The 22,661-nt window shown below is 41.7% G+C and overlaps 1 protein-coding gene across 2 annotated transcripts; it reads right to left on the bottom strand.

The window, feature by feature from the left end:
- Positions 1-3,349: 3,349 nt before the first annotated feature.
- Positions 3,350-14,696, bottom strand: LOC121579665 (CCR4-NOT transcription complex subunit 6). Of its 2 annotated transcripts, XM_041894458.1 has the most exons (13): positions 14,597-14,684; positions 14,228-14,304; positions 12,475-12,596; positions 12,143-12,329; positions 10,648-10,733; positions 10,251-10,352; positions 9,967-10,035; positions 9,652-9,809; positions 9,270-9,424; positions 8,922-9,076; positions 8,569-8,802; positions 8,271-8,473; positions 3,350-7,755 (listed from the first exon to the last, which is right to left on the bottom strand). In XM_041894458.1, exons 3-13 carry the CDS (start codon positions 12,584-12,586, stop codon positions 7,543-7,545), a joined length of 1,674 nt encoding a protein of 557 aa, XP_041750392.1. In that variant the 5' UTR covers positions 12,587-12,596; positions 14,228-14,304; positions 14,597-14,684; the 3' UTR covers positions 3,350-7,542. The 2 variants fall into 2 exon arrangements, with proteins under 2 accessions (XP_041750392.1, XP_041750391.1); XM_041894457.2 differs by having other exon boundaries at positions 14,228-14,696.
- Between the last annotated feature and the right edge of the window lie 7,965 nt (positions 14,697-22,661).

Raw genomic sequence — 22,661 nt, 5'->3', positions numbered from 1 at the left:
ATACCAAACATGATCTATGGCAAAATATGTATAAGTTCAGAGATAGCTAGCTGACAGAATTGGTTGGAAATTCCCAATGTACTGTATGTTTTGTGTAGTAATGTAGGCCAATGTAGTGGCTGTCTGGAAACCTGCCTTGTTGTACGACTACCTCCTGCTTTGTATTATCTGCCAGGGCTATTGCAAGTTCAAATCCCAGGTGCAAAGCTTCTGTGCACTGAAGGTATAAGAGAGAGATAAGGAGTCTGAAGAGTCCTTTATAAATCTAAAAAGTGGTCTCAAATGCAGTATGTCTGCAGTCTGTGTTGGCCTCTGAGCTAAACTAACTGTGAACAATAATCTCCCAATATACTAAATGAAGCCATGTCATTTGAAGGGAAGCTGAACAACTGTGGCATTTTTCTCCCCAATTTCGTGATTACGATCTTGCCTCATCGCTGCAACTCGCCAACGGGCTCAGGAGAGGTGAAGATCGAGTCACGCGTCCTCTAAAACATGACCCGCCAAGCCGCGCTTCTTAACACCCACCCGCTTAACCCGGAAGCCAGCTGCACCAATGTGTCGGAGGAAACACCGTTCAACCGATGACTGAAGTCAGCCTGCAGGTGCCTGGCCCACCACAAGGAGTCGCTAGAGCGTGATGAGCCAAGTAAAGCCCCCCCAGCCAAACCCTCTCCTAACCCGGACGACGCTGGGCCAATTGTGCATCGCCCTATGGGACTCCCGGTCACGGCCAGTTGTGACACAGCCTGGGATCGAACCCCAGGCTATAGTGACGCCGCAACACTGCAATGCAGTGCCTTAGACCGCTGCGCCACTCAGGAGGCCGGGGAGAGTGCTTTCTGGGAAAAATATGAATGTGCAATCCACTGTGTTCCTAGCTAATCCTCTTTTGATCAACCTTTGCTCAAGGTGTTGATGTTTCCAGCTGAATGACTCTGAACCTCTAATACAGTACAGGCCAGGGAGGCTGAGGGAGAAACTAAGAGATGGGTCTCAATGAAAGGTCTCACAGAGCACCGTGCAACATCAACATTCGTATCAAACCATGCCATGCTACTATTGGCCTTGAAACGCAAACTTTATTTTCTACTTCATAGATTTACAAAGGTTTTTCTAAAGGTTTTCTAATAACAACATTGTATCTCCTGGGAATGTTTGCAAAAAAGAAACCTTAGCGAAGTGTTTCTTCACCAGCCATGTACAGCTCTGCCAGAGGCAATCTGTGTTTCTGCGGGCCAATGCCATGCTCCAGCGAGAACGTTCCTGGGTTTTCTGAGCTGTATCTGGCCTTATCAAGACTAATGGGAGCGTTGATTAACTACACAGAGCTGGAATCAAACTGTTGCTCTGTGCTGAAGTTCTAAACCATCCCTCCCTCCCTCCCTCGCTCTGCCTCTCGCTCTCTCTGAGACTCTTACAGCTCTCGTTGAGCCTCTCCTCATGCCAATCTGGCTAGTAGATCAGAGAGACAGTTTTCCAGCTTGAGTACTGACAACAGTACCTGTTCTGGTGAGAGGTATGACATGCCAGAGAGAAGGAAAGTGAGAGTGTGGAGAGAGTGCTTATTGTGAAGACCTGCTAATGGATGGATATCATGCTGTTTACAGCAAAGCTATCAGAAACAACTCCTCAGAATGATCTGTGAATATTCCCCACTACACATGAAATAACTCCATCTCTCCTAGCATGGAGAAGGGGCTGGCTCTAGAGCTGATTATTATTCAACTCTATTATGACAGCAAGTTCATACATGCCCCTCCCAAGAAATGTAAATGTCTCTACATTTCCTGGTCCCTCCCAGCTTACCTCCTCAACCATGGCAACAGGTGCTGCTCAGAAAAGACGATACTGGTGGAGCAGCTACAAAGTCAGTAGTCTCTCTCGCCAGACTCGGGGAGATACAGTGGCTATCTGTGAGAAGAGACAACACAGTCAGTACAGAGTTTAATCTGGGATCCAGTTTAATATTGCATCCACAATACAGAACCTCTATCTATGTATTCAACTGTGGCCAGAGACAACTGTCTTTAATATTTTCCCTATAATGCAGAGTTATTGGAAATCTGTGTTCTGTGTAGGCTTTCCCTGGCATGACATTTTGATAACCGTGTAAATCTCTCTAGGACAAGGTGACTTTTAACAATATATTCGCCTGCATTTACCCCCCAAAATGAAATGCTAATGTGGCTATCATAAAGAACTACAAATGCATGATGATCTGGAAGATTGCCGAATCGAGGAAAAAGTACGAATCTCTGGATTAACTATCCAATGTTAGCTAACTGTAGTAATGAATAAATTAGCTAAATGTCTTTAAATGGACAATTCTGTGAACTGTCTTGTGCAAGTTTTAAATTGACACAATAACTGTTAGCAAAGGTGCCAGCTAGAGATGAGGTGCAGGAGCTTGCAGGGATTTCTAGTCTTGCATGATGTCTACTTTGATGCTAATTGGCATTTTCTAATCTGAGAGTACATAGTGCTGAGTATATTGATAAAAGTAACCTTGTCCAAGAGAGATTTACATGGTTATCAAAACGTCACACCAGGGTAAACCTACACGAAAGACGGACCTTATTTAAGTTTTTCTAAAATCCCCTATTGGGAAAAATGAATGGTGGAAAAACGATTGGAGTAATTTCCCTGATTGACCGCTAGGTTTTATGGGTATTATGACACCACCACCGTGGGTTTCTATGCCGATAACAATTGCGATTACCTTTGTGCAAAGGAAGGAAGCGAAGTCTTCTCCCTCGCAAACAGAATATCCCTTCCACAAATTTCACCCATGTTTATCATGGCCAAAAAGCTAATTTCTGTTTATTTTTATGATCGACAATTCTGACTTTGTGGCTGTGGAATCTAGAGGAAACCGCTTATCATCCGCACACGTGCTTGAAAATCACAGCACATGTTTAAGCACCGCCAATGCCTAATCCTGATTCGTCCAAATAATCAATGACGAAAACCCAAAACCAGGAACTATTGCGGCTCGTAATCACATAATTCTAAATGAGCCTTGACAGATTCGCCGTTTCATCTGGTTGTCCCTAGTTACAACAGCCAAAGTCAAAATTGGCTGGATTGTAAAAATTCACGAAAACAAAAATGTGCTTTTTGGTCTTGATTTAAGGTTAGGCTTAGTCATAAGGTTAGCAGTGTGGCATGGTTAAGGTTAGGTTTAAAATCAAATTAAGAAGACAAATTGTAGAAATGGGTGGTGTTTATGTCTTTGTGGCTGTGGTAACTAGTGATGACCGTTTCATCTGTCCGAGAGATTACCACTCAGTCATTGATTCACTCACTCAGGAGTAGGACACACACAATAAATACAGTACACAAGGACTGAAACAGATATAGAATTTTATTGTCAACCAGAAGTAGGAAAAAATACAGAGGTGTAAAGGAAACAAGCCGACCTTGGTATAAACACAACTACTCAAGAGAACCAAGAAGACTAGAGGATGACAGTGAAATAATGAAGACCATGTTTACCATTAGGTTGCTGTACATGTACTAATATTACATTAAAAACAGCTGCCATGTTTTATCTATATATTTTTCAAATACATAACTCTTTAAAACATTGTGCAAGTGTGTTGCTGGTATTCCATAAATGGTAAACAAGAGTTGGTCCAGTGCATTACATAGTGACACATTACCTCTATACACTTAACTTTCAGTTGGCCACAAGCCTAACCATTGCATTACTATTTCTACTTAAGAGAGAAAGGTAAACAGATTGAGAAAGGTCAATGAAAAGGAGACAGATTCAAATGGAAAAGACAGGTAATTGTAATTTCTGCCAAAGCATTACAAACCAAAAATTCCAAAAATTAGAATTTTGTTTTTATTATTGCCAAGTTCGGGTAAACTATACATAAAGACAGTGCCAATTATCTGACACTCACATCAAATGCATATTTTGCCTATGAACTAGGACTGTGGTGCCCATACATGCACCAGTTATCAAACATAACAGAGATAGCTAGAGATGTGAAGGCAAGACACCTAGTGTCAGGGATTAGTTGGGTCTAAATGTTGTTAATCAACTAGGCCATGACTAGTGCCTGCCAAACATCTCCATTCCCACCCTCTAGGGTCTGCCAACAGATCAAACAGCAGGGAAATAGTGTAAGGGTCAAATGGTCATAAATGTTGGCCAAATCAGTGGAACCTCATAATGCTGTACATTTACAAGCAAAGAGCCTTTTACACCAGCCATCTCCTCAACATTGGCTACTACCCAACATCCCCTACCTACCCAGTACCCACATCCGATAACAAGGCTCTATAAAGCTAAAAGGTAAAAGTTGGAGAATCTCATTTGGTGACAATGACAAATCTTTATCTGTGACTTTATTTTCTCTAGATGTTTGTCAATTGTTTAAAAAGACACTGTTCAAATCATGTTCTCTTAAATCAAAAGTTAGCAACCATATAAATCTATAATTCAGTGTGCCAACATTTTCACAAAAATAAATTTGGTTTGAGAATTACACAAAATAAAAAACAATGAGCAAAGACAGAAACCAATCATATTATGATTATACATTTGTCATGATACACAATTCATGAAAGGAAACGTGATACAATTTATTCACAATTTACAAAAAAATCTATTTTAGCTACAACACCATCAGCAATCCAATATAATTAACCAGATACATTTATTTTGTTGAAAAGCTAAACAAAAAAAGAGGGTGGAAAATTGAAAGGGACAACAAAAGGACCAAGACGGAACCCTTTCCATCCGTTTTCTCCTGCTTGGTAAAATTCATAAAAAATATACTTTTGCAAAACAGCAAAAGTATAATTTTAAAAAAGCCACACGAGTAGCTGCACTAGTGATCTACAATAAGTGCTTATCAATCCATTGAATAAAAAACAGAATTCAGGAGAGCACAACAAAACACACAAATTGGCCTTGAGAGAAAATATCTGTCAACAGATCATATTTTTCATGTAGCTGTGGTTTGGAAACTAGCTGGACCACGCCATAGCTCTGGCTCACAACAAGCTCAGAGCAATATTTAGGAATAATACATTTTATGACCCCTTTCGTTTTTTTTACCTTGATATTTTCTGTACAGTATATAAGTGGTAAGTTGACTTAACAATTGGCCTTGAAGTAGAATGTATCAAATGGCACTAGAGACAATAGAAGATATCGCTGTGGTCTAGCAGTAGACATAAGAAAACACCTCAAAATGAAACAAGATTTAAAGAGAATTGCCTGAGTTGAGGAGTCAGTGGCTCTAGATACAACTATTTTACACTAGACTGAGGAAGAGGGGGAGGCGTCCATGTAAGGACCTCTGCATGATCGGGTTCCTCGGAAAGACAAAACAAGAAGAAAGGACATGATAAAACAGATCTAAACACATTAAGAGACAAAAGCGGTTTACAGTTTAATTATTTTTTTTAAGAGCCCAGCAAAAATAGCCACTTTACCCGATTACTCTAAAAATCAATAACTAAGTGAGACAAGGAAATAATATTATGTTTGATAGCTAATACAAAAAACAAACTTCTAACGGTGTTTTAAATTTGAGAAAAATAGGAGGCTGTTCAGGTGTTCACTGATAGCACTGGCAGTGCGTTTGAGAACAGAATCAGGGAGGCACGTTTTATGGTTTTACCGCAAATGCCAAAGACAGATGTGAGAAAATTGCCAGAAACCTGCCTCAATTTTAAAAAGTGGTTAAATCGGGAAAATGTAACCTGGTCGAGTGCAACTTTCAACGGCGGAAACCTGAAAAAACCTCTATTGTTTTGTTTTTTGTACAAGCTGGTCTTTTTCATTGTCTTAACTTTAAACAATTAAAATGGATACAAATGTTGCCTTAATTTACAATACAATCATTTTCTCCAAATCTGACCATACTTACAAGTACAAAATAATGCAGTGTATTAGGACTTCTGAAGTTCATATACAATCAAGTTGAGCCCAAGTTCCTGTATCAAACAAATAGCTATTAGTAATGGAGAGGAATAACCCTGAATTGAAGAGTGGGATGTCTATGTAAGGGAAGGTTTGCTACTGGCCTAAAAGACAGCGCCACAGATCGGTCTGTTGGAGCATGTTTTTGGGGGGAATGTCCACCCTGCTTTAAAACATATGTGATTTAAAGCAAGTTGTCCCCTGCCCAATTCCATATGGCTACACAGCTATGGGGTCAGAGATGGGGTCTCTGGCATAAGACATGTTTGGAAGCTGCCAAGTCAGACTGACCATGACTGTATTCCCTTTCTAAATCCCTAAGCCCCATCGCTAAGGATCACTAAAGGTAATTCCCAGTGAATGACTGGTGGTTTTCATAACATTTTAATATCTGATGCTAGATTCAAATGGCTCTATGGCACGTGACTAAGGTAAAATTGAATTGCAATATTAAAAAAGGCAGTCCCTTAATTTTGCTCTGATGTTCAGATTTGTGATTAGGCTATAAAAACAGAACCAGTCCGAGGTGTTAATCCTATGAGTCTAGATAAACTACCAGTCGGAACATGCAGGCCTACATGTATTATCACCCTAGCATCATACACTAAAATAGACATTTTACAGTAGTCTTTCAAAGATTAGGTTTGGAAATGCCGTTGTGCTTTAGCTGCACAGAGCGACTGCACCACTCAGTTTACAATGGAGCCGCTGAGCTAGAGGACGGGCTTTTAGCACCTGGAGAGGTGGTCTCAGAACCAGTGAGTGCAAAAGTGCATCGTTTGGCCTGCTCTCTCCAGCACCTCCAAACCTGTTACACTCTTTATGGCAAGATACGGCAATGCGAGGGAATGGATTTGGAGCGGCTGAGACTGACTCTGGTTAAAGCTGGTATATTGGCCTTGTGGGTTTATCTAGTTGATTGGTGGTGTCTTGAGATTTTGCTGCTCGCTCTGACTGACTGTGGTGACATGAAGAATCCCTGTAGGATATACAAATAAAGAGAGCCACACACACACATATATACACACACACACACACACACACATATATATGCTCCCAGTAATTTATTGGGTAAACCACCAACGTTTCGGCACTGTGGAACTGACGCCGAAACGTTGGTGGTTTACACAATCAATAACTCGGAGCCTATATATAGTGTGGGACTATTTTTATAGCCTACAGTTTACTTGCCGTTAGTCAGCAGCTCATGCTTTTGACATGAAGAATATCTCACTGGTGATACAAGGTGGGAAACTACTCTACAGATGTACGCACTCCCTGTGGGTCTCATGGTATTGCCACACAATACAATTCAACAATTTATCAGCAGGTTACTTAATAACGAAACACCCAGGACTGCTAAGTGGGATATGGTGTGAAAAAAATATACAACATTAAATTGTGCCCAGAAAATGTGATAAAGACATATCGTTGTGATCGTCGTGAACTTTCGCTTCAGTTAAAATCCATGGGGAAAACATTGGCCATACCCCACTCCTCTTATTGTATTTCGATTGATACAGAATGGGTTTGTCGACTTTGCAGGAAAAATAGAATGAGGTTGGAGCAACAGCTCCCTCTTGTGGCTCGGATAACTACCTGCGCCCTGGCAGGTGGATTCCGTTGACTGATGACGGGTAGGAAAGGAGCAGCTCCAGTTGTGCAAACAGGGAGAAGTGATCGGAGGGGATGTGGGGGTGGGGACAGCCGCTGATATTGTTCTCATGGAGCCAGTGAGGATCCAGGGGACCCAGAACCCCCAACACATTGAGCGTAGGCTGAGAGTAGAAGATGTAGTCAATGATGCCCTGCACAGAGAGGAAAAGCACATCAGATGGTGATACATTTACATTTTAGTCATTTAGCAGACGCTCTTATCCAGAGCGACTTACAGTTAGTGAGTGCATACATTATTTATTTTTTTTCATACTGGCCCCCCGTGGGAATCGAACCCACAATCCTGGCATTGCAAACGCCATGCTCTACCAACTGAGCTACATCCCTGCCGGCCATTCCCTCCCCTACCCTGGACGACGCTGGGCCAATTGTGCGCCGCCCCATGGGTCTCCCGGTCGCGGCCGGCTACGACAGAGCCTGGATTCGAACCAGGATCTCTAGTGGCACAGCTAGCACTGCCTTAGACCACTGCGCCACTCGGGAGGTTATACATTCACATCCCCGGCCTGGAGAAAATTATTCACCAGTGTGACCCAAGCTTTCATAATAACCCAGTCTTTTAGAACAGTTCACAAACACTGTGAAGCTAAAATTGACACCAACGCAAAAAGAGCGATATACAGAAGACATGAATGGGCAGTCTCACCTTGAAGTCAAAGGTGTAGTTGGTGTAAGGCATCAGGCCATTTTCGTAGGCACTCTTCAGCTTGAAGCTATGGGTGATCCTGCCGTTGGACGTGCCATTCTTGCCGTTGCAGTTGAAGTTGGTCAGGCTGTCGATGTAGCGCAGCTCCTTGAAGTCCTTGTGGGTGCTGTCCACTCCGCCCGAGCTCAGGTACTCCACCACACCTGCATGCACACAAATAGATCACCAGGCATTACAAAAGGCACTACAGTAGAGTACATAAACTCACTTTTCGGCTGACCCAGTTAGTCGTACACACCAGAGTCAGGCAGTGAGTTGAGGTCAGCACACAGGACGAGTGGGACGGTGTTGGTCTCCCCGGAGACGGAGGAGAGCTTGAGGCTGCGCGTGGCCTTGTCCACTATGTTTTTCACCTCAGACAGGAACATGACGGTCTGGACCACCTTGACGTCAGAGTACGCCGGGTCCCAGTGCATGTGGGCGTTGGCCACCAGGAGGAGCTGTTTCTCCATGCCGTGTAGAGACTTCCCCACTAGACAAACACACATAGGACAACACCAGCGTTTTGACATGGAAACATTTAAGCCTTATGGAATTCATGCTATTCATGCTTTTTCGCTGGTGTACGTGTAGTGTGAGAGAAAGACTCACCAGACTCCTCCATCATCTCCTTGCGCACCTCTAGAAGAGCAGCCACACCAATGTTGTCCTTGGTCATGACTCTGTTGAGCATGGCCTCTGAGCCCTCAGAGTTCGCCATAGCCAGCTGGTTGAATTCCACCGTGTGTTTCTGCACGAGGCTGAACCTAGACAGCAGAGAGGAGAGGCAGAACAGACAGGTGAGTGCACTGTGCTGCCTCTGGGACAGCTTAAAAGGCTTTTCTGCAATGGCTGAATTTAGAATCATTACACCACTGAAACGCACTATATACAGGGCAAATGTCATAAACATACTTAAACTCATGATCTAATCAAGACTGACAGGTGTCGTGAACTCACTTTTCAGTTCTGTAAAATATGGCGCAGCCGTCTACATGCTTGCGGTCGCACTCCGACATGGTCCTGGCGCGGGACTTGGGGCTGAAAAAGCCCTCGTAACCCTGGTCCTTCAGCTCCGGTAGGAAGTAATTGTAGTACTGCTCTGTTTCCACTTCCTGTTCAGGAAAAACCATGACAATTCAGGTTAACCTTCATTTTGAAGGTGCATTATTCAAAGTGTATAACCTGTAACTATGGAGATGACATCACAACCACAACACGGCCGCTGCGCTCGCTGACGTAAGACAATGCCCTAAATTCTAGACTGATTGTACCACGCACGTGTCCTATAATTCATTGTAACTTTCAGTATCAAATCACATCAGCATCTCTGTCTGCCCACCTGTAGGCTGATGATATCAGCGTTGCAATTCATGATCTCCTGCATGATGGACTTCTTCCTGTACTCCCAGTTGAGGGCCCAGGAGGGGCAGTAGCCGTAGAGCTGACGCGTGGCGTACTTATCACACAGCACGTTGTAGCACATCACAGAAAACAAGGCTAGCACAGGACAGAGGGACGCAGACATGAGATTATCCTAGTCTCTCATTAGGGCTCTGAATATGATCAATAACACACATAATGTTCTTTGTGTTGATGTGTGTGGCTTTGGATAGGTTTTGAAAGTGATATGTAAACGGTGGATGAGTTAAGTTACCTGCTGTTCGTGTCCGGTCAGGCTCTGCCAGGACAATCCATGATCTGGGTGGGGGTTGCTCTGAGTTGACTGGGACAGAGGGGGAAAATGAGTAATCCTTACACTGCTACCCAAAAGACCCTTATGAGTGATTCAAAGGAGTGTAAATACATCTTCAAAGTGACCACTTTAATAGGATCATCAAGATCAACTGACAGATCCAAGTCATTCCCTTCACCAAATAATAACTTATCTAACACAGTCAATTCAAAACAACAAGATGCTTTTCCTGTATTTGGATTGACCTCGTTTGGTCCCTGCCAGATTGTCCAGAAGGTAGTTTAGCAGTTTCCTCGTGCCATCATGCTCCTGGTAGAGGTTCAATATTTCTTGTACAAGTGGGTTTCCTGCGGAAGGAGGATACAGAGGAAAGAAATGAGATACTACACAGAAGATATTACACAGGTTCAAGGATACAGAATGAAAACAATGACAAATCTATCATTCTATGACCTCTACTCTAGAAATCACTTGGATGAGCAACCAAATCAGCATACACAGATTATTACCTAAACTGAAAATACAGGGAGTCATTGGATAATCCGCATGCAAGCTTTCAAGACCCCATGAACAGAAAGACCAGCTTCAAATAATCAACTCCGATACCACAAACCACCAAAATGTAATGATGGGAAAGCTTACCTTTTAACCCCAGTGTTTGTAACTTAAACAGTTTTCCGAGCTCAAAAGGTAGAACCCGCAACTGGTTATTGTTTAAAAGAAGTTCCCTGTGGAAGAGGTAAGACAGACACGTTTTAGAAGGCTAGAGACAGTAGAGAGCAATAGGTCAAGATTCAGAAAAATTCAGAAGACAACATTCAAGTATTCACAGAAGTGACTGCTTTCTCGAGTCCCTCTGTGAGGTAACATGTGTCTTGTGTCACATGCTGACCACACCGCCCTCATTGCTTGCACGAGCATTGCAAAATAAATGTACACATACGTTATTCAATCATTTCATCAAAACTGCTTGCGCGCATCAACAAGCGTCTGCATAGCCAGGCGCTAAAATAGAACTTGGTTCTATTTTTGACGCTTAATGCACTGCAAGTCCCGCCTCTCCGATCTCCTCATTGGTTTTTAGGAGCATATACCCACGTGGGTGATTGAAAGATGAACTGAGGTCCACACTCCAGTCAGTAGCAGTTATGCACCTTAAAGTTGGTTGCCAACCGCCATAAATCCACAGAAGAAGACTGAAGGAGGAGCGATTACAAGAAACTTACTAGGCTTTCCCTTTTATCTGTGGATTAATTGTCGGAGTAGAGAACTCAGGATTTTGTGTGACTGAAAATGGGTCAAAACTCTACAATGATCCAGAAAAAAAGGACCTTGTGGATTTCAGGTAAAATAACAATCCAATGTTTATATCCCTGGACAAATTAGCTAGCAACAGCAAGCTAGCTAGATAAATGTCCATGAATGTTTAATGTGCTTCAACCTGTCCCCAAATTAATATAGTTGGTTCAGAGTTCATTTTGATATTTTAACCTGCGTGTCCTGATCGCGTCTGGTGTGGACAGACAAAATCAACATGCGCACACGCACCCGGTCTAGTCAGCATGTCAATCAATAAGTATCTGTTCAGACCATTTCCATGTCTGCTCAGCCAGTTAATGAGCAATTTGTCATTGAGGTACAGGTGCAGGAGAGGGGATACACAAGCACGATACAAACAAAAACACACATTTCCTTGAAACAGTAAATAGCTATTACCAATTTCAATCACAGTGGGTAACAGATGTGTAATACCACACATGGGAGGCTAAAATGTCTCTTCATTAATCTATTTTATAGAATGTGCTCTCAGCCTAAATCCCCTAGGGATCCTGAAATGGCATTGTTGATTAGATGAAGAACACACTTAACATTTCCAGTTATAGCGTAACTAGCTCAAAACAACAGGGTTTGAAGCATGAGAACTGTGAAAGGGTTTAAATTAAATAGATACCTGGTTAAATTCCTATGCTATTGAGAAACTGCAAACTCCTCTCTTTAACAGGCCCAATCACCAGCTTTTAGTGCAAATTATTTATCATTTGGAAGACACAGCAATGTCATTGTTGGTTCTCCAAACTAGCATAGTAAACAACACTCAGTGCAAGTTGAATTGTGTCCATTGTAGGCTATGACAGACCTGAGAGACACCACGTTGCCAAGCTCGGCGGGCAGGCTCCTGATCTTGTTGGATGAGAGGTCCAGGTACACCAGGTTTTGAAGTTTGGCAATATCGGGCGGGATACGAGAGAGGGAGTTATCGCCGATATGAAGAGCAGTGAGGTGAGTCAACGTCCATAATGAGGTGCTCAGACTCCTCACTTTACCTGCCGAGACGAGTGGGGAAATCAGGAGACAAGAGAGTGAATCAGTGAAAACAGGAGTACATAAAAACCCTTACTCAATTTAAATGGAAATAAAGTATACACCAATAGGCCTACATGTGGAAGCCATCCCACCACCAGTCCTCACCACTAATTTCGAGCTCAGCCCAGTATGACTTCTTCCCGTTGGCTGCCTCCTCAGTGGACATTATTGTGTACATCCGCCTCGGGTCTGGCGGATCATATTGTTCCTTGGGCATCCCTATAATACTGAAAAATAAAAAAACAAAATGTTGAACCAGAAACATTGCATGGTCGATTTGAAACCACACCCTCCTAGATCTACCCTAGAGATTTTGACTGACAGACAAGTAGTCTAACACATTAATTCCTAGGACACCGAATATGTACAAACCAGTAAGAAAAAAAACAATGCCAGTCTAACATACTGCAACTTCAATATGTAGTTACAGTACTGTACAAGTCCATGTTTAGCCTAAAGTTATTACAATTCGCCACTCATTACATGAAGATACCCCTTTCACACTATGAGTCATTCAGCGCTACAGATTCAGACACATTCTCACCCCGTGGCAACTGGAAGACCCCATAAAACAAGATGTTGAATGAGCATTTAGGAGGCCGTAGAAAAACACTTAGCTATTTTGTCCACAATGTAATTGTTTTGCACATTTGCCACAATCAGATTAACATAGGGACATTAACAGTTTGACACGGCAGAGGCATGAAGATTGTACAAACACAGCAAGCTCTATGTACTTAGGAGCGACCACAAAAGCAGACTTAAAATAGGATATTCCTGAAAATCACTTTGTACCTTTCTCAAATAACTTGTCCTCGTGTTGATACTGTGGTTAGCACGTTCACAAACATTTGTTTCAACAAATCATTGAAGTCACAAACTAGCTGATCTTGCTAGCTAGCTACAAATAAGTTGTACGCTAGCTAGCATAAATTCATTTTCAGCAGTGGTTATTGGTTTCAACAACTTAACATTCACCCGATATCATTAACGTTAGTTAGATAGCTTACCACTAACAACTAGTGCAGCTAAGTATGTGCATTGTATACCTAACATTACCACATGCCATCCAAACGAAAATTGAGCGATAACTAACGTTAGTTAGCAACTATGATAGCTAGCTAGCGCTCTTTGGCTACTCCATTCGGCTTGATTTTCATACTTGGTACAGACAGTAACGTTAAAAGTACAGTCTAACCTCGCTTAATTAGCTAACTAACGTTATATGGAGCCTTATTTAAGCGGTAGCTAGTTAAATGTGTAGTTAACTAGCTAGCTACCTATTCGAGGATATTCACATGATAACAACTAACGTTAGCTAGCTATGATCTAACGTTAAGATAGCTAACTAACTTAGCTAGTTTAGTTTAAGATATTCAAAACTTAACTAGCTAAACCACACACATCACAGGCAGACGAGAAATGGCTAGTTAGCTAGCTAACGTTAGATGACAATGTATCTAGCTAAAGCGTCAATCCCCGTGCACATCCATTGTAAGTACAGCGACTTCTAGCTAGCTAGTGGACTTCAAAGTCTAGTTAGCTCAACATGAATCAATAAATAACAACGAGGAAATGTGCCCTCGTGGATTAGTACGTTTTGCTAATTTGCTTGATAACTAACGTTAGTTAAGCTTAGATAGCTAGTTTGACAGCTAGCGCGCTAGGTAACGTTAACCATTATTTTATTGTTAGCTAGCTAGCTCGGTTAGCATTCGTATTGGTTAGCTAGCTAACTGGGTTAACTTAGCTGGCTAATGGGTAGTCTATGCTAGCTAATACATCTTACAAAACACATGACGTTGTTTTCGTACACTTAAACAAATGTGCATCTTTAAATTATAATGAGATGGTTTACCTTTATGAGCATACCAGTCAGCGATGCGTGTGCGTGTTTCCTTTGTTTCTAATTCACTTCGTGTCAGCTGTTACCCACTGAAAGAAAACAAGAATCATGGCGTCCTTTAGATTTTTAGTCTGTGATAACAACGCTCGTTGTAATTGCCTCCAAACTGTTTACGCTGGTAGTGGTAAATACAAAACTGTTGTTGCGCGCATCAAACTGGGTCGTGAACATGGAACAAATTAATCAAATGATTTCATTCAACTTGTGGTCATCCGATACAATGTAACAGTTTACAGGTTCTGAGCCTTCAAATGAAGTTTTCAAGAATCATAAAGCGTAGTAGACCCTAATACATGTTTCATTTGTAGTACGTTCCAATACCATTAGCATGAAAATAGCGTCAAAACACCCAAAGTAATGCAACATAAATGTAGCTAGGCTACCGTATACCAAATCAGTGCAATAGCGACTGTAAAATTCCTATTCTCACTATAATTGCAATATTTTCTGGCCCCAGTAGGGAGCAGCACAGAAAAGCAGATGGTAGAACAAGCAGCGATGTGCAATATCCATCAAGAGAAAAACGTAAGTGATGTACAATTTTTTATATTCAGCATTTTTAATTGCAACCTGATGATGATGACGACAATGATGAGACAGCCTGTAAGGAGGAGGTCAGAGACCTGGCAATGTGGTGCCAGGACAACAACCTCTCCCTCAATGTGAGCGAGACAAAGGACCTGATCGTGGACTACAGGAAAAGGCTGGCCGAACATTAACATCGACAGGGCTGTAGTGGAGCGGGTCGAGAGTTTCAAGTTCCTTGGTGTCCACATCACCAACGAACTATCATGGTCCAAACACACCAAGACAGTTGTGAAGAGGGCACGACAACACCTTTCCCCCTCAGGAGACTGAAAAGATTTGGCATGGGTCCCCAGATCTTCAAAAAGTTATACAGCTGCACCATCGAGAGCATCCTGACCAGTTGCATCACCGCCTGGTAAGGCAACTGCTCGGCATCTGACCATAAGGCACTACAGAGGGTAGTGCGTACTGCCCAGTATATCACTGGGGCCAAGCTTCATGCCATCCAGGACCTATATACTAGGCGGTGTCAGAGGAAAGCCCAAAAAATTGTCAAAGACTCCAGTCACCCAAGTCATAAACTGTTCTCTCTGCTACGGCAAGCGGTACCGGAGCGCCAAGTCTAGGACCAATAGGCTCCTTAACAGCTTCTACCCCCAAGCCATAAGACTGCTGAACAATTAATGAAATTGCCACCCAGACTATTTACATTGACCCCCCCCGCACATAGTCACTTTACCCCTACCTACATATACAAATTACCTCGACTAACCTGTATCCCCGCACATTGACTCGGTACTGGTACCCCCTGTATATAGCCTCATATTGTTATTTTAGTGTGTTACTTTTTATTATTTTTAACTTTAGTTTATTTGAAAATATTTTCTGAACTCTTTCTTGAACTGCATTGTTGGTTAAGGGCTTGTAAGTAAGCATTTCACGCTAAGGTCTACACCTGTTGTATTCAGCGCATGTGACAAATAAAGTTTGATTTGATTTGACGATGAGGATGATGATAATGATGTTGAGTTAATTACAAGGCCTGTCAATTCCCAAGCCCATATGCCCAGACACCTTTTACATAAAGTCTGATACATGCTCAGCAAAATCTGAATTTCTGGCTAATTTACCATTCCTAATCTCAAGGGTAGTATCTGATATATTTTGATATGTGATACAGAATTTTGTTTTACCTCTGGGATTTTGGTAAGGTGCAACGATGCATGTGTGGGAGTGTTGAGCCTACACAAGTGCTCTTCTAATTCCTCAGGGCATAACATACTGCACCACCTCTCTGTCTCTCTCTCTCTCTCTCTTTCTTCTTCTTCTTCTTCTTCTTCTTCTTCTTCTTCTTCTTCTTCTTCTTCTTCTTCTTCTTCTTCTTCTTCTTCTTCTTCTTCTTCTTCTTCTTCTTCTTCTTCTTCTTCTTCTTCTTCTTCTTCTTCTTCTTCTTCTTCTTCTTCTTCTTCTTCTTCTTCTTCTTCTTCTTCTTCTTCTTCTTCTTCTTCTTCTTCTTCTTCTTCTCTCAGTGTGCGTTGTGTGTGGAGGAGAGTCTCTGGGTTCTCTGTCATATCGTCCTACAGCAGCATGAATTGCCAGTAGAGCGGCATACAAAAGCCCAAATATCTCCAAGACTGACTGTGGCACAATATTTACTTTTAAGTTTGCTCATCTGTGGGCCCCTTCTGTCCCACTCTAAGCCTCTGATCCTCCAGGGATTCTTCTGTTAGATGCGGATAGAAAAGTCATAACATTAGGGCTTCTCTCCTCCCTCTCGACTCAGACTTTTTCAGACTTTACTTAGAATTTCACTGATAAACAAGGTTACTTATGGATCTGTTGTGAGTTTGGGGTTAGGTACCTTTTGAGAGTTGGTTAAAGTTCCTGAGAAAATAGTCACCTTCTCCAATACATTTAGCCTGTGATTTGGTGGTTTTGAAGTACAGCAGAGCCAATCCACACCCCTCCGGAAAACAATTAAAGTTAGATAGTGGATAATGATATCTGCAATAATAAGCATCACATCAAAAGCATGAAAATCAGACAGCTTTCTCGAGTCACCAGAGCTGTAGAAATCCTTCTGTGAGGTAACATGTGTCTTGTGTCACATGCTGGCCACACCGCCCGCGTTGCTTGCGCAAGCATTGCAAAATAAATGTACACATACGTTATTCAATCATTTCATCCAAACTGCTTGTGCGCATCAACAAGCGTCTGCGTAGCCAGGTGCTAAAATAGAACTTGGTTCTATTTTTTAGGCTTAATGCGCTGCAAGTCCCGCCTCTCCAATCTCCTCATTGGTTTTTAGGAGCATATACCACGCTCCAGTCCAGTTGGTAGTGGTAATGCACCTTAAAGTTTGTTGCCAACCGCCAAGTTAGTTCTTCTCCCTGATTAAATGCTACCAGTATTTCATGTGATTGCATGAGATGGAGGTTCTAAATCCTTTAAAATCAGTTAACTGTCAGATACAGTAAGATCCAGATACAAGCTTGTGTAAAAGCATGGTAGAAGAGCTATACAGGAAGATATTATGGTCAGTGGACACAAGTTGTTTTGGCTTCTGGGTTTGGGTCAATTCCATTTCAATTCCAGTCAATTCATAAGTAAACCAAATTCCTCATTGAAAAACATAGGAGGAAAAAAAATGAATTTTAATTTCAGTATACTTTCTGAATTGACTGGAATTGAAATGGATTTGACCCCAACCCTGTTTGGCTTATTTTTTCCATCAAATCAGCTTTTTTTTTTGTTCATGTTCTGTCAGAAGAAACATTGCTGGAACGAATACAGGGAAGTGAATGGATTATGGTGTAGGTGTGGGTGATATAATTACAGGATCAAACAAATACAAGCAGTTGAGAGGCACAGATTTAGCAGACATTGCAAAATCCTACAGTATCTATCAAAATGACTTAGTGGGTTCATATACAGTGGGGGAAAAAAGTATTTAGTCAGCCACCAATTGTGCAAGTTTTCCCACTTAAAAAGATGAGAGAGGCCTGTAATCTTCATCATCACGTCAACTATGACAGACAAAATGAGAAAAAAAAATCCAGAAAATCACATTGTAGGATTTTTATGAATTTATTTGCAAATTATGGTGGAAAATTAATATTTGGTCAAATAACAAAAGTTTCTCAATACTTTGTTATATACCCTTTGTTGGCAATGACACAGGTCAAACGTTTTCTGTAAGTCTTCACAAGGTTTTCATACACTGTTGCTGGTATTTTGGCCCATTCCTCCATGCAGATCTCCTCTAGAGCAGTGATGTTTTGGGGCTGTCGCTGGGCAACACAGACTTTCAACTCCCTCCAAAGATTTTCTATGGGGTTGAGATCTGGAGACTGGTTAGGCCACTCCAGGACCTTGAAATGCTTCTTACGAAGCCACTCCTTCGTTGCCCGGCGGTGTGTTTGGGATCATTGTCATGCTGAAAGACCCAGCCACGTTTCATCTTCAATGCCCTTGCTGATGGAAGGAGGTTTTCACTCAAAATCTCACGATACATGGCCCCATTCATTCTTTCCTTTACACGGATCAGTCGTCCTGGTCCCTTTGCAGAAAAAACAGCCCCAAAGCATGATGTTTCCACCCCCATGCTTCACAGTAGGTATGGTGTACTTTGGATGTAACTCAGCATTCTTTGTCCTCCAAACACGACGAGTTGAGTTTTTACCAAAAAGTTCTATTTTGGTTTCATCTGACCATATGACATTCTCCCAATCCTCTTCTGGATCATCCAAATGCACTCTAGCAAACTTCAGATGGGCCTGGACATGTACTGGCTTAAGCAGGGGGACACGTCTGGCACTGCAGGATTTGAGTCCCTGGTGGCGTAGTGTGTTACTGATGGTAGGCTTTGTTACTTTGGTCCCAGCTCTCTGCAGGTCATTCACTAGGTCCCCCCGTGTGGTTCTGGGATTTTTGTGATCATCTTGTGATCATTTTGATCCCACTGGGTGAGATCTTGCGTGGAGCCCCAGATCGAGGGAGATTATCAGTGGTCTTGTATGTCTTCCATTTCCTAATAATTGCTCCCACAGTTGATTTCTTCAAAACAAGCTGCTTACCTATTGCAGATTCAGTCTTCCCAGCCTGGTGCAGGTCTACCATTTTGTTTCTGGTGTCCTTTGACAGCTCTTTGGTCTTGGCCATAGTGGAGTTTGGAGTGTGACTGTTTGAGGTTGTGGACAGGTGTCTTTTATACTGATAACAAGTTCAAACAGGTGCCATTAATACAGGTAACGAGTGGAGGACAGAGGAGCCTCTTAAAGAAGAAGTTACAGGTCTGTGAGAGCCAGAAATCTTGCTTGTTTGTAGGTGACCAAATACTTATTTTCCACCATAATTTGCAAATAAATTCATAAAAAATCCTACAATGTGATTTTCTGGATCTTTTTTTCTCATTTTGTCTGTCATAGTTGACGTGTACCTATGATGAAAATTACAGGCCTCTGTCATCTTTTTAAGTGGGAGAACTTGCACAATTGGTGGCTGACTAAATCCTTTTTTTCCCCACTGTAGAAAACAGTTAGAGGTATGTTCATTGTCAAGGGAATGGGATAGAATAAACAGCTATAGAGGCACTCAACGTCTAAACTTCTTTTAACATGGTTTTGCTCTCGCTTTTTATACTTCACATTTCAGAATGAACCCATAAAGCAGTTCAGGTGGAAAGTAGCTCATTTGTTTTAATCCAATGACATACAGTTGAAGTCGGAAGTTTACATACACCTTAGTCAAATACATTTCAACTCAGTTTTTCACAGTTCCTGACATTTAATCCTAGTAAAAATGCCCTGTTTTAGGTCAGTTAGGATCACCACTTTATTTTAAGAATGTGAAATGTCAGAATAATAGTAGAGAGAATGATTTATTTCAGCTTTTATTTCTTTCATCACATTCCCAGTGGGTCAGAAGTTTACATACACTCAATTACTATTTGGTAGCATTGCCTTTAAATTGTTTAACTTGGGTCAAACGTTTCAGGTAGCCTTCCACATGCTTCCCACAATAAGTTGGGTGAATTCGGCCCATTCCTCCTGACAGAGCTGGTGTAACTGAGTCAGGTTTGTAGGCATCCTTGCTCGCACACGCTTTTTCAGTTCTGCCCACACATTTTCTATAGGATTGAGGTCAGGGCTTTGTGATGGCCACTCCAATACCTTGACTTTGTTGTCTTTAAGCCATTTTGCCACAACTTTGGAAGTATGCTTTGGGTCAATGTCCATTTGGAAGACCCATTTGCGACCAAGCTTTAACTTCCTGACTGATGTCTTGAGATGTTGCTTCAATATATCCATATAATTTTCCTTCCTCGTGATGCCATCTATTTTGTGAAGTGCATCAGTCCCTCCTGCAGCAAAGTACCCCCACAGCATGATGCTGCCACCCCCGTGGATGAACCAGACTTGTGGAGGTCTACAATAATTTTTCTGAGGTCTTGGCTGATTTCTTTTGATTTTCACATGATATCAAGCAAAGAGGCACTGAGTTTTAAGGTAGGCCTTGAAATACATCCACAGGTACACATCCAATTGACTCAAATGATGTAAATTAGCCTATCAGAAGCTTCTAAAGCCATGACATCATTTTCTGGAATTTTCCAAGCTGTTTAAAGGCACAGTCAACTTAGTGTATGTAAAAAAATTACTTAGTCTGGTTCATTCTTGGGTTCATCCTGGTTCATCCTTGGGAGCAATTTCCAAACACCTGAAGGTACCACGTTCATCTGTACAAACAATAGTACCCAAGTATAAACACCATGGGACCACGCAGCCGTCATACTGCTCAGGAAGGAGACGCGTTCTGTCTCCTAGAGATGAACGTACTTTGGTGCGAAAAGTGCAAATCAATCCCAGAACAACAGCAAAGGACCTTGTGAAGATGCTGGAGGAAACAGGTACAAAAGTATCTATATCCACAGTAAAACGAGTCTTATATCGACATAACCTGAAAGGCCGCTCAGCAAGGAAGAAGCCACTGCTCCAAAACCGACATAAAAAAGCCAGAATACGGTTTGCAAATGCACATGGGGACAAAGATCATACTTTTTGGAGCAATATCCTCTGGTCTGATGAAACAAAATTAGAACTGTTTGGCCATAATGACCATCGTTATGTTTGGAGGAAAAAGGGGAAAGCTTGCAAGCCGAAGAACACCATCCCAACCGTGAAGCACGGGGTGGCAGCATCATGCTGTGGGGGTGCTTTGCTGCAGGAGGGACTGATGCACTTCACAAAATAGATGGCATCATGAGGAAGGAAAATTATGTGGATATATTGAAGCAACATCTCAAGACATCAGTCAGGAAGTTAAAGCTTGGTCGCAAATTGGTCTTCCAAATGGACAATGACCCCAAGCATACTTCCAAAGTTGTGGCAAAATGGCTTAAGGACAACAAAGTCAAGGTATTGGAGTGGCCATCACAAAGCCCTGACCTCAATTATATAGAATATTTGTGGGCAGAACTGAAAAAGCGTGCGCAAGCAAGGCCTACAAACCTGACTCAGTTACACCAGCTCTGTCAGGAGGAATGGGCCAAAATTCACCCAACTTATTGTGGGAAGCTTGTGGAAGGCTACCCGAAACGTTTGACCCAAGTTAAACAATTTAAAGGCAATGCTACCAAATAGTAATTGAGTGTATGTAAACTTCTGACCCACTGGGAATGTGATGAAAGAAATAAAAGCTGAAATAAATCATTCTCTCTACTGTTATTCTCTCTACATTCTTAAAATAAAGTGGTGATCCTAACTGACCTAAGACAGGGAATTTTTACTTAGGATTAAATATCAGGACTTGTGAAAAACTGAGTTTAAATGTATTTGGCTAAAGTGTATTTAAACTTCCGACTTCAACTGTATATCTGGAATACTTGGGCCAATCTATTGTGTTTTCCACACTGCCTCAAACATTGTAAGCCATGATTGGGCTTTATGTACCAATTATATATAGAGAGATGGAGCTGGTTGGCGCCCATTTTGAAAAGTGGTGCCCTATAGTAGAATAAGTTAAATCTGCAATGGCACTTTAGCTAGACATCTTTACTTAGAGCTTTGTTTTTTTGTAAAGGTTGAATGGTCTCATCACAAAGGCATTTGGTTCAAATGGGTTACATATCTCACAGCTGGACATAATGCATTCCTATGGGGTTTTACCAAGAGTGACGTGTACAGGGCAGGTTTCTGGTCACATTTCTTAAAATTAACACATTATGTAATATTCTATTATGTATCATTGTAATCAGCCGACTTCAGTGAACACTTATATAACAATTTTAGACTGTTTACATGTAAAATATTCGAACTAGGCATGAAAACATAAAAAAAAACTGATTTGGGGTTCTTTTCTGCAACTTTTCTATAAAGAAAAATGAAAGGATACATATACAGTGGGGGAAAAAAGTATTTAGTCAGCCACCAATTGTGCAAGTTCTCCCACTTAAAAAGATGAGAGAGGCCTGTAATTTTCATCATAGGTACACGTCAACTATGACAGACAAATTGAGGAAAAAAAATCCAGAAAATCACATTGTATGATTTTTAATGAATTTATTTGCAAATTATGGTGGAAAATAAGTATTTGGTCACCTAAAAACAAGCAAGATTTCTGGCTCTCACAGACCTGTAACTTCTTCTTTAAGAGGCTCCTCTGTCCTCCACTCGTTACCTGTATTAATGGCACCTGTTTGAACTTGTTATCAGTATAAAAGACACCTGTCCACAACCTCAAACAGTCACACTCCAAACTCCACTATGGCCAAGACCAAAGTGCTGTCAAAGGACACCAGAAACAAAATTGTAGACCTGCACCAGGCTGGGAAGACTGAATCTGCAATAGGTAAGCAGCT

Source organism: Coregonus clupeaformis, chromosome 13 (genome assembly GCF_020615455.1).
Source record: "Coregonus clupeaformis isolate EN_2021a chromosome 13, ASM2061545v1, whole genome shotgun sequence".
Classification (NCBI taxonomy): domain Eukaryota; kingdom Metazoa; phylum Chordata; class Actinopteri; order Salmoniformes; family Salmonidae; genus Coregonus; species Coregonus clupeaformis.
Note: the sequence above shows the minus strand (reverse complement) of the source record. Positions and strands in the feature narration are given on the sequence as shown.